Source organism: Nomascus leucogenys, chromosome 5, assembly GCF_006542625.1.
Source record: "Nomascus leucogenys isolate Asia chromosome 5, Asia_NLE_v1, whole genome shotgun sequence".
Classification (NCBI taxonomy): Eukaryota; Metazoa; Chordata; class Mammalia; order Primates; family Hylobatidae; genus Nomascus; species Nomascus leucogenys.
The window spans coordinates 55,764,755-55,777,101 of NC_044385.1; the positions used below are offsets into that span (position 1 = coordinate 55,764,755).

Sequence of the window (12,347 nt, forward strand, 5' to 3'; positions counted from 1 at the left end):
CTGGGGAGGAATTCTGACCCCACCACCACAGAGAAGAGCCCCCACCTCTCTACAATTCAAGAACCCAGCTTCTCACTTGCCTTGGCTCCCTGTCTGCTCCCCTCAGGGAGGAAGTTTTCACAGCAATTAGACGCACATCCTTCTTCACAGCTGGAGGGAGAGGCTTGTGAAGTTCCCCAACCCCCTCCCGCTCCAAGTGGGTGGAGAAGGCGTGGGGTATCAAGGTGTCAGGCAGCAGCTGTCTCCAGGGGCTCTGTCATTAAAGAGGAGTGGTCAGAGGGAGGGGGATGGTGAGGTGGGGAGTGATAATCTTGTGTGACAGGTCCCTAAGGGTGGGGACCCAAGATTTGGGAAGGATAAGGAGGAGGGACCCAGGTGGGAGAGAGTAAGGAGCTGAAGGTAGAAGTCCAGAAAGGGGCCTTGGAATTAGCATTAAAAGGTCTAGGGATCTTCAAAAGGTCAAACACAGAGCTACCGTATGACCCAGTAATTCCATCAGATGAATAAGCAAAATGCAGTATATCTACACAGAGGAATATCACTCAGCCATAAAAAGAAATGAAGTACTGATGTGGGGAACTCTCAAAACATCTTGCTAAGGAAAAGAAGCCAGACAACAAAGACCGCATATTGTATGATTCCATTTATATGAAATGTCCAGAATAGGCAAATCTCTAGAAAATAGATCAGTGGTTGCCCAGCGCTGGGGGTGGAGGTAGGGAAGCGGAGTGACTAACAATGGCATAGATTCTTGCGGGGGCTGGGAGTGGTGATAAAAATGTCCTTAAATCCATTGTGATGATGGCTGCCCAAGTCTATGGGCACTAAAAATCACGGAATTCTTTCTATCTATCTATCTATCTATCTATCTATCTATCTATCTATCTATCTATCTATTTTTGAGATGGAGTCTCCCTCTGTCGTCCAGGCCAGAGTGCAGTGGTGCCATCTCAGCTCACTGCAACCTCTGCCTCCCAGGTTCAAGTGATTCTCCGGCCTCAGCCTCCTGAATAGCTGGGAATACAGGCACCCGCTGCCATGCCCAGCTAATTTTTGTATTTTTAGTAGAGACGGGGTTTCACCATGTTGACCAGGCTGGTCTCGAACACCTGACCTCAAGTGATCCACCCACCTCAGCCTCCCAAACTGCTGGGATTACAGGTGTGAGCCACTGTGCCCAGCCTGAATTGTATAATTTATATAGTAAATATTATAACATGAATTGTATCTCAATAAAGCTGTCATTTAAAAATAGTAATAAGGCAAGGCACTGTGGCTCACGCCTGTAATCCTAGCACTTTAGGAGGTGGAGGTGGGTAGATGGTTCGAGTCTAGGAGTTCAAGACCAGCCTGGGCAACATGGCAAAACTTCAACTCTATAAAAAATACAACAATTAGCCGGGCATGGTGGCGTGCAACTGTGGTCCCAGCTACTCAAGAGGCTGATGCAGAGGATCACTTGAGCCCAGGAAGATGAGGCTGCAGTGGGCTGAGATTGTGCCACTGCACTCCAGCCTGAACAACAAAGTTAGACCCTCTCTCAAAAAAAAAAAAAAAAAAAAAATATATATATATATATGAAAAAAGAATTACATAAGGACTTGGAAGGCTTTGTTAGAAAAAAAACTGTGATACTTTGAAAAGGAAAATGGATAAATTTACACATACAGTTTCAAATGTTCAAAGGAATTAAATTAACTAAGTTTATTAATGAAACCAAACAAGTGACTGCTAAAATCTATAAGATTCATGAAGAAAATTATAAAATTTGTTGATTGAAGTAAAAAGTTTAAGGAATAATTAGGTTTGGGGATTTGTAATTTTAATACATTGAAGATTGATTAATTAAAAAAAAAAAGACCTAGGGCTAAGATCTTGTATGTCACCTTGAGCAAGTCACAAACTGTCTGGTCTCTATCTCCACAGTAAATTATAAAATGCTGTACAAAAGGAAAGTGGCTCTAGAATGGCCAGAAACCTCTCCCTCCCTGAGCAGCTTTCCCAAGAGATATCTGTGCGACTCCACCAGCCATCCTTATTTCCAACCCCAGCTGCCTCACCCTGGGCCCTGCCAGGCTCCCTGAGTGGGCTGTCCATTTGAAATCCAGACCATTGTCCATCTGAGGACCCACCATCTGGGCACATCTGCTCATGACATCACTCAAATCAAGCTGCTTATTCTGTCCTCTACTAGGCGGATGGCAAGCCTAGTTTCAACAGACCATAGTCCTAAAGCCATTTGAAAATCATAGGCTGAGCTCAAGCAGGGAAAAAAAGAGGGGCAAGACTATAGCAGAAGAAACTTGGGTTGGGGAAAAGAGAGATGACTTTCAGTCCCTTAGCCAGATTATGAGCTTCTTGAGGGCGAAGGAAAAGCCTTTTACTTTTTCTTTGGCCCTTCACAGAAGCAAGTATTAACTCAAAGCAGAACAGCGCTGGGCTTAATAAGCTGGTGAATGACAAACTAGCTAGGAAGCCATGCAGATCGGAGGAAACATACCAGACAAGATGCAGAGAGTTAGTCTCACAAGGAAGCGTGTTTAATCCAGCTGGCACATGTGACTTGCAGCCACACACACCTGAGTTTCCATCCCACCTAGCCATTTACCTGCTACATGGTCTTCCACGGTTTATTCTCTCTCTCTGAGTCTGTTTTCTTATCTTTAAAAGCGGGATAAATGCACTTATTTATTACAAGGTTGCTGTGACAATTCCTAAATGAATTAATGAGCTAATGTACATGTATAGCATCTAATCCAAGGCCTGGCACATAGTTGGCATTCAAAAACCATTGGTCCTTTCTTCGCCTGTCATCCCAGCACTTTGGGAGGCTGAGGCAGGTGGATCATGAGGTCAGGAGTTCAAGACCAGCCTGGCCAACACAGTGAAACCCTGTCTCTACTAAAAATACAAAAATTAGCCAGCCATGGTGGCGGGCACCTGTAATCCCAGCTACATGAGAGGCTGAGGCTGGAGAATCACTTGAACCTTGAACCTGGGAGGCGAAGATTGCAGCGAGCCCAGATTGCACCACTGCACTCCAGCCTAGGTGACAGAGTGAAACTCCATCTCAAAACAAAACAAAGCAAACAAAATAAACGATTGGTCCTTTCTCCTCACCCCCAAGTTACAGCTGGTATACTGATTTGCGACAAGGCTTTGGACAAGACAGGGTTTCATATCTACTCTGTAGATCTACAGTGTAGACGACGCCTGCGCAGACACCATACCCTAGCTCTATACCTAAGGAATTGTTTACTCTTAGAGCCAACAGATGGTTATCTGCACAGGCAGTCTACTTTAGACCAGAGAGAAAGGGAGGCTCCTATAAAATCCCAGGCCAGCCAAATCGCCTCTGGGCTCCCCTCTCTCCTGCCTTTGCCATGGTTTCTACAAGCAAAGCACTCCATCCCAGCTTCTTCCACCAATGTCCCACGAGCTCTGACATCAACCAAACAGCTGGAGTCAGCCACAGAGAGGGAGCTGGGTCTTCTGAATTGACATCAGTTCGGCTGCCAATATTGGTTTAGCTGCTGATATTTCAAGGATAGCACATCCCCAGTTGCATTTTTAAAATTCCTGTCTGATGTGATAAGCGGGAGCATAGGGAGGAAAGAACTAAGACAGCAGGAGGGAGCAGCACCTGTTCCTTCTCTTCCTCCCTGCAGCCTTCTGCATTTACATCCCATACAGACATCAGTCTGGATCCAACTGCTATCCTGGCAGGCTTCTACAGGCTGGGGAGATGTGAAAACACAGGAGGCATGGGGGAGGGGAGGTGGGAGCAAAAAGGGGGAGGCAGCAGACAGAATGAGGATTTTCCTGAGTTATAAGATGCACCATTTGTCTAGAAGTCTGGTTGCAAAGCGCTGGCGGCTACAAGTGCTTGCACCAAAGACTCTTAGCTCCAGTGGTGTGGAGGAAACCTTGGTGCCTTATGCCCTGGAAAGGCCTCCCTTTGCTAGAGCATATGGTCCTCTTATTAGAAACTCACAGGTGACATGCTGTTTCAAACCTCACAGCCCAGCCTCTGGTGGAAAGGTGGGCTTGGTGAGGCAGCAGGAAAGGCTGAGAGGGGTCTAGACATGACTGCATCACTGCAGCAGAAAGGAGGTAAACAGCACAAGCTATTAGGGAAGTAGCTTTCACCGTTGACATCATGTCCCCCACACTTACCCTACAGGTCTCGGTGCCCACAGGAAAATGGGGCTAAGCACGGGGGCTGCCTCAGGTGCCTGAAATCAGTGTGGGGGCAGCAGGTGGGGAAGACAGTTCCTAATGAAGCTCCATGGCCCCACCCTCAGTGATCCACAGCTGTGTGTCCTGGGCCCATGCTGTCCGAGGGGGCCTGTGTCAATGTTTCTGGAGAGAGGAGGCCTGGCTTCTCTCTGACAGGCAGAGGGATTTAGGAGTGTAAGCGCAATTAATCAAATAGATCCTTTTGGGAAATTGAAGGCCTGGGGAAGCTCAGTGGTTTCTCTGCCTTGCATCAGAGGGCCAGTGTCTGCTTCCTGTGATGGGAGCTGATAAGGAGTGGATGTACTGGGGGTGGCGGGAGGGAAGGGGAGAGAGGAAGCCTGAGCGCGTGGAGGGTGCTGCATGCTGGAGTGGGAGGAGGAGGGAGGGGCGGCTCAGGAGCAGACGCCTGGGGCAGCTCCATATGGCAGTGGCTTCCAACAAAGGGAGAAGATGCAGATAAACGGAGGGCTTCCCCCTTAGGCGGTTTCAGAGCTCACACCTGGAGCCCCAGGGAACACTTGCTCAGAAACAGCTACGCAGTGTTTCCAGTGAATCTTGGAATGAGCCACCCTAAATACACAGCCAGCCCCAAACCCAAATGGTTGCCACACAGGTGCCAGAGTTGGACCACAGGATTTGAATCCAGGCCCTTTCTTAGATGGGGGGCTTTGAGCAAGTTCCTTAACCTCTGTGTACTTTTATTCTGCCATCAGTAAAACACGGGTAATAATGAGCCCTACCTCATGGGGCTGCTGTGGGAGGATGGAGTGCAGGGCACAGTGCCTGGTGCACGGGGAGTGCTGAGATGCTGATTATTATAATGATGACTATTATCATCATCTAAAGAAGCCTGGGTCAGCTTTCCTTCTCTCAGAACTTACTGTACGCTCAACAGCCATACATCCTGCTGGCAAGTAGTCTCTGCAGTCTTATTTCTTTTTTAAGGTTCCTCTGTGTGTCTGAAAGTCCTTTGATAGGTACTCCCCCTTCATGATTTGTGGGTGCCTCAGACTGGAGGAGGCAGTGTGATGTCACAGCGAGAAAAACAGTCTACAATTCAGGGCATCCAAGCCTAGTAGGGGCTCTTTTGCTAATCAGTTTTGCGAAACCTTGGGGGAAATAACTTCTCAGAGAGCCTTAGTTTATTCATCAATCAAATGGGAATGATGACAGCAGCCTTGCTCATATCACTGAATTGTGTTGACAGTCAAATGACACAATGTAAATGGAAACACTATTAAAAGGATTAAGCTCAGAACTGATATTCGATTTTGCTGGTTAGACTGGCGGTGTCCAGAAGTATGAGCCAGAACAAATTTATTCTGGTCAGGCAGGAGGTGGCAGGGCACGACTCCAGGGCAGCCATATCTGCTGTCGGACAGTGAGGCTGCTGTCATCAGAGAAGCCAGCCCCTGGGGTTCCTTAGGTGGGGATCTGGTCAGGCTACCTAGAGTGAATGTTCAGAGATAGCTGTGGAGGGACAGGGATAGGGAGTGGGGAGGGTGCATGGGAAAGTGCCAAGAGCGGGGACATGGTGACACAGAGCTGCATTAACTACCCGATTCTATCCCCATCCAGTTTCATATATACTTCGTACCCATTTAAATAAACGGGTACCCCGCTTTTGCAATCATACTCCTCCACGTGTAGTAAAAGAATGGCATGCCCCCCTGCCCCCACCATGCCTGCCAAAACACACACTATCAGTCAGTATGTTCAAGTTCAGTGTTTAGTAACAATGACAGGGTGAAAAAGCCCTAAGGTCAGACGAATTTCCCAGGTGGTCTCTGAAACCTGACACTGTTCTGAGATAAGTGGTAGCCCTAAAAGGGCCCACACAAGAAACTACCTTGATAAAAAAAAGTATATCTGAATTGCCATTGATATGAGAAATCATAATAACCTTCATTGATTAAACACCATGTGCCAGGCACTCTGCAGGGCTCTTTATCTGTTTATATATTTACTCTTTAATCTTTACCACAAAATGTTGGTTATTATCCCTGTTGTATAAACTAGGAAACTGAGGCCTAGAGGGGTTCAGCATTCCCGAGGTCACAAAGCAAGTGGATCTGGAATTCCAGCAGATGTGTCTGGATCCCAGGTCCATGTCATCAGCACTCTCAGCTTCCACTTTTCAACCCTCTCCACGGCCCTCCCCCCAGCCCCAACTCTTTCTGGGAGGACAAAAGACAGCAAGAGAGGCAGGTGGAGTAAGAAAGACACCTTCGATGAGGTAGAGATGCCCAAACTCAAAGAATAAGGAAATTTTGCCCTGCTCAGGCCTCCAGCCCATACCCTCTCAGCCCAGCAGCCTCCAGGAGGCCAGTCTGTCACTATTGCCCGTTACTGTTCTGTTAAAATTGCAGCCCTCAGTTGTCACGTGTCCTCCCCGGCTACCAGGGCCTGAAAGTAAAACAGGAGTTGCTGGGAGTGGCAGCAAAATCTAACCTGGAATGAAACAAGGTAGACCCTGGGCACAGGACATGGCTTAGTGCTGTGGGCCTCGGCTGCTTACTGCGCCTGGATAACTGTCCATCTGCCAGGGCCCAATGCTCCGCCCAGGGCAGGGGTTCTCGGACTGTCTCCCATATGCTAGGGCTGTCACTCAGGAGCTCCCAGGTTGTGGAGGCCCAGGCTAAGTAGGGTGTGGGTCACAAACAAAGTTGTTTCCCAATTTTTCAATTAGGTGGACATTGGGACAATGCCAGCGCTAATGTTGGCTGACTGTCCCTGCCAGGGAAGGCTTAAACGCTACCCTCACCAGCCTCCTTGCAAGGAGAACCTTGACATGCAGTTCTGTGGCAACTTAGGGCTTCTATCTCTGGGGAGAAGAAAGGAGATGCCTCTCAGAAGATTCCTGGGGCCAGGGAAACAGGCTTCCCTTATCAAAGAGAAGGGGCAGGAGGCAAGAATGTCCCCTCACTCTCACCCCTCCAATGACACATACCCCAGGCCCAAGTCCTACTTACCTTCTCTGCCTCATTCAGCCTCCTCCTTGCAACACCAGAGGAGGCTCCGTTCCGGGCTGCGGAGGGAAGGTAAACTCCAGCGTCCCAAATTGCACATAAGTCAATCAACCTGTCTCAAGCAAGCACAAAGGAGAATCCCAGGGTTACTCTAAGAAAGGAAGAAAAAAAAAGGCTTTGTGGTTTGCAGCTTGCTCATTCACTGCAAATTACATCTTTGTCCACATCCATTTGTAAAGTTTTGCACAGCATAACAGCATCTTTGTTCAAAGAAGTTCAAAGCACTCTGGAAACGAAAAAAAAAAAAAGGATAGATCCTGCAAGGGTGATTGTCTCTCTCATCCGTAAGATCATTTCTTAGTGCCCTGACACTACAGTCTAATTGCTGATTCCCTATTCACCACAAGAAGTTCAGCCGTATCTTGAAGAATCTCTCCTCCACCAGGGGAGAATTCACCCATAATCATCTCATTAATTTTTTAGCTTCCTAGGAGAACTATGTTTTTCTTCTCTGTCTACAGATAAGCAAACCAAGTTCACCATAAATAAATCCATAACACATTAAAAGGGGATCCAATTTTAGGGTCAGGAGATGCAAATATTAAATCCTAGCTTGTTACGTCATTTAGAGTAGGACACTTCTCTATGTGTGACTCAATTTCTTAATCTGCAACATGGGGAGAAGGCATGATAGAGTGGATCAGATCATTAGTTAGCGGGGTTCAAGTCCAGTTCTGAACAATCATATAACCTTTCCTGGTAGCAATAACTTATTCCATTTAGTCATTTGTTATAACGTTAAAATGTGTCTGCAGGAGGCTGGGCATGTTGGCTCACACCTGTAATCCCAGCACTTTGGGAGGCCGAGGAGGGCAGATCACTTAAGGTCAGGAGTTCAAGATCACCATGGCCAACATGGTGAAACCCTGTGTCTACTAAAAATACAAAAATTAGCCGGGCACACCTATAGTCCCAGCTACTCGGGAGGCTGAGGCAGGAGAATGGCTTGAACCCGGGAGGCGGAGGTTGTAGTGAGCCAAGATTGTGCAACTGCACTCCAGCCTGGGCAACAGAGCGAGACTCCATCTGCCCCCCACCAAAAAAGTATCTGCAGGAAATTGTATAACCCACCCTTGTAGAGAGGAATGTGGCAATAGCTATCTAAATAAGTATGCATTTACTCTTTGACCCAACAATCCAAATTCCAGGAATCTATTCAAAATATATCCTATATACCTACAATCTCCGTTCTTGTTAAGTGAAAAACACGATAGAAAATAATGTTTAATATGCTACCATTTATTTAAGAAACAGAGGAGGAATGCAAAAATATATATGCATTTGCTTATATTTTTAAAAAAGACAATAAAATGATGAAGCATAAAATACATCTTGAAAGACCTACAGGGGCCAGGCACGGTGGCTCACGCCTGTAATCCCAGCACTTTTGGAGGCTGAGGCAGGCGGATTGCTTGAGCTCAGGAGTCTGAGACAACCCTCAACATGGAAGAGTTGAGCAACATGGTGAAACCCCATCTCCACTAAAATACAAAAAATTAGCCAGGCGTGGTGGCTCACACCTGTAATCCCAGCTACTTGGGAGGCTGAGGCATGAAAATCCCTCGAATTCAGGAGGCAGAGATTGCAGTGAGCCAAGATCATGCCATTGCACTCCAGCCTGGGCGACAGAGCAAGACTCTGTCTCAAAAAACAAACAAACAAACAAAAAACCCTACAAGGAGAGGGAGACATGAAGTGCAGGGGACAGACAGAAGCTGGACTTGGAACAGACCTTGTTACATGGATTTGCTTTGGACTATGTAAATATTTGACATAATTACACAACATAATTAAAAAATTTCAAAAAGGGTGGGCACAGTGGCTCACGCCTGTAATCCCAGCACTTTGGGAGGCCAAGGTTGGCAGATCACTTGAGGTCAGGAGTTCGAGACCAGCCTGACCAGCATGGTGAAACCCTGTCTCTACTAAAAATACAAAAATTAGCCAGGCCTCTTGGTGGGCACCTGTAATCCCAGCTGCTTAGGAGGCTGAGGCATGAGAATCACTTGAACCTGGGAGGCGGGGGTTGCAGTGAGCTGAGATCGTGCCACTGCACTCCAGCCTGGGTGACAGGGCAAGATCCTATCTCAAAAAAAACAAAAAAAAGTTTCAAAGAATTATGTAAAAATGAAGATAAAATGAAACAAATGAACCTTTGAGTCCAGTTGGTTGGCATACTACACATAGATTAAAACAATAGTAATTTGACTGTGTATCCTTATCAGGGGTGTCCAATCTTTTGGCTTCCCTGTGCCACACTGGAAGAAGAAGAATTGTCTTGGGCCACACATAGAATACACTAACACTAAAAGGAGGTAAAATAAATTGCAAAAAAAATCCATGTTTTGAGAAAGTTTATGAATTTGTGTTGAGCTGCATTTAAAGCCATCCTGGACTGCATGTGGCCTGTGGGCTGGACAAGCTTGCCTTAGATGGATGTACCACAAAGATAAAAAGAACTACCCTATGCCCCACAAGAAATCCTAAACTGTTTTCAATAATCATATTATTGATGGTACCATAATATTATTATCGTGAGATTTTATATGTTCATTGGGAATAAATCAAATGAGTAATACTGTTGATCTTGCTTGGAAACAAGATTTGCTGGTTGAAAGGAGATACAAAAGTAAGATTGATGAGATTGGGTAAAAATTCTGTAGTCTTGGCTGTGAACTGTGAGTATCAGTATGTCCTTCATATGTTTTAGGTTAATCACACATACATGTGTGCATGCATATTTCCTAGCTCTGTTCACTGTAAGGCCTAGAAACAATGACCATCTTAGTAGGAATGAGCACCTCTAGCAATCAGATTATGAATTCTAAATACCATTCCCTGAGAAGGAATTGGGCCTCCTTGAAGAAATGACTGACTCCAAATTTGATGCAGCAAACATACAAGATAAGCCTAGAACATGCTGTCATACCAAAAAAGCAAATAGAGTATCAAAGACTAGTAGAGTCATGTCAAAAGGACTCAGAAACCAAGAAGAATGAGGTTTCCCTGGTCAAGCTGAGCATCAATAAAGATAATAACTGCAACAGGGAGAAACATAACAAATGTGTTTAAATCTATGAATTCCTAATAATATTTTAAAATAATCCTAAATAAGCCATTAGTCACATTTGAAGGACGTCAGGGAAATGCCTCACTATTTTGAAAACTGTTTAACAAAAGAAAGGGGGAAGTGGGTTGGGGCATAGCTGAAACAAGATTGGCCTTATATTGATAATTATTGACAAGGATGATGGATACATAAGTTTCATCATATTATTCTCTCCTCTTCCATAAAACATTTTCAAAGTAAAAAAATATTTTAAGTGATATAACAGGTCAAGAAACAGGAAATAATTGGAACATTAATTCTTGAAACTCTTCTGAATGATAGACATTATAGATATTTAATCCTAACAGTAATCCAGTAGGACATGATGTAGATATTATTATTATTTTAGAGATGAGGCCTTGCTCTGACACTCAGGCTGGAGTAGAGTGGCACGATCACAGCTCACTGCAGCCTTGACCTCCGGGACTTAAGTGATCCTCCCACTTCAGCCTCCCAAGTAGCTAGGCCCATAGGTATGTATCACCACGCTTGGCTAATTTTGTTTATTTTTTGTAGAGATGAGGTCTCACTATGTTGCCCAGGTTGGACTTGAACTCCTGAACTCAAGCAATTCTCCCACCTTGGCTCCCAAAGTACTGGGATTATAGGCATGTGCCACCATGCCCAGCCTGATATAGATATTATTATCCCCATTTTACACCTGAGGAAATAGGTGTAAAGAATCCATGTGATGCTGGACACAGTGACTCACGACTGTAATCCCAGCACCCTGGGAGGCTGAGACAGGTGGATGGCTTGAGCCCAGGGGTTCGAGACCAGCCTGGGCAACATGGCAAAACCTTGTCTCTACAAAACAAAACAAAACAAAATGAAAAAGAATCCATGTGAGTCAAACCCACATGTTCTTATCTCAAAGGCCCACTATTCCACAGTTGCCTCTCCAATACGCTCATTGATATATCTGGGTAAAAAATCCTTCCTTACCTATATGAGAGTGTCAGGCGACTGCAATGAGATAACACAGAGGAAAGTACTTGGAAAACAAAATCTTCATACAAATATTTTACTGCCACTTAAAAATTAGAGATCAGATCTACCTATAGGATTGCTGTGGAGGTCAAATGAGGGCTGTGATTTGAGGATAGATGGACAGATATATAGACAGACAGACAGATAATCCTTAAAGATGAATGAAATCGCAATTACCACCAGTGCTTTTATCATCAGTCATAGGACTTTAGGGTTAGTTAAAAGTGAAACTCAGAATCCAGGAAATAGACTGTCCCTCTGACTCAGGCATAGGAAGGTTCCAGGAAGGATACCTGATACTCCAGGGAGGACTAGAGACCAAGAAGGCACCTGATATCCTGCCGTCTGCAAGAAGGGCAGCTCTGGGTCACAGCAAGGTGGAGACCACGGTCAGTTTGCTAGGCACTTGGGTGTTGTACCTAGATTCCAGAAGGTCAGATGAAGCAGCCATGCTGCAGACACCTTCTGGGTTCCTCTGAATGATGTCTGGGCTGGAAGCGAGGAGAGTAGGTGTGGAAGACACTCCCCAACAACAAAGGCAGGATGCAGCATATCGGACTGATGACAGGGAGTGTCTGGGGTCTAACCAGCTCCAACACTTCTCTCTTTTTTTTGGAGACGGAGTCTTGCTCTGTGGCCCAGGCTGGAGTGCAGTGGCGCAATCTCAGCTCACTGCAAGCTCCGCCTCCCGGGTTCACGCCATTCTCCTGCCTCAGCCTCCCGAGTAGCTGGGACTACAGGTGCCCGCCACCACACCCGGCTAATTTTTTGTATTTTTAGTAGAGACGGGGTTTCACCGTGGTCTCGATCTCCTGACCTCGTGATCCGCCCGCCTCGGCCTCCCAAAGTGCTGGGATTACAAGCGTGAGCCACCGCGCCCGGCCCAACACTTCTTTCTTTCAGCATTTGTATCTTAATGCCTGTCTGGGGATTCTTCACAGATCATTCCTTAGCAAACGTTTATTCTCAGACTGTCCTTC

General features: G+C 46.0%; 1 protein-coding gene across 17 annotated transcripts in view; it reads right to left on the minus strand.

Annotated features, from left to right (window-relative positions):
- Positions 1–12,347, minus strand: part of NFASC (neurofascin) — a 196,361-nt gene that overhangs the window by 96,060 nt on the left and 87,954 nt on the right. For 16 of the 17 annotated variants that reach the window (XM_030813150.1, XM_030813139.1, XM_030813145.1 and 13 more), the window contains exon 2: positions 7,212–7,320. The exons of the other annotated variant lie outside the window; for it this stretch is intronic. In XM_030813150.1, the coding sequence (XP_030669010.1) occupies positions 7,212–7,320 (109 nt within the window). The remainder of the gene's footprint in view (positions 1–7,211; positions 7,321–12,347) is intronic. 17 annotated transcript variants of the gene reach the window in all.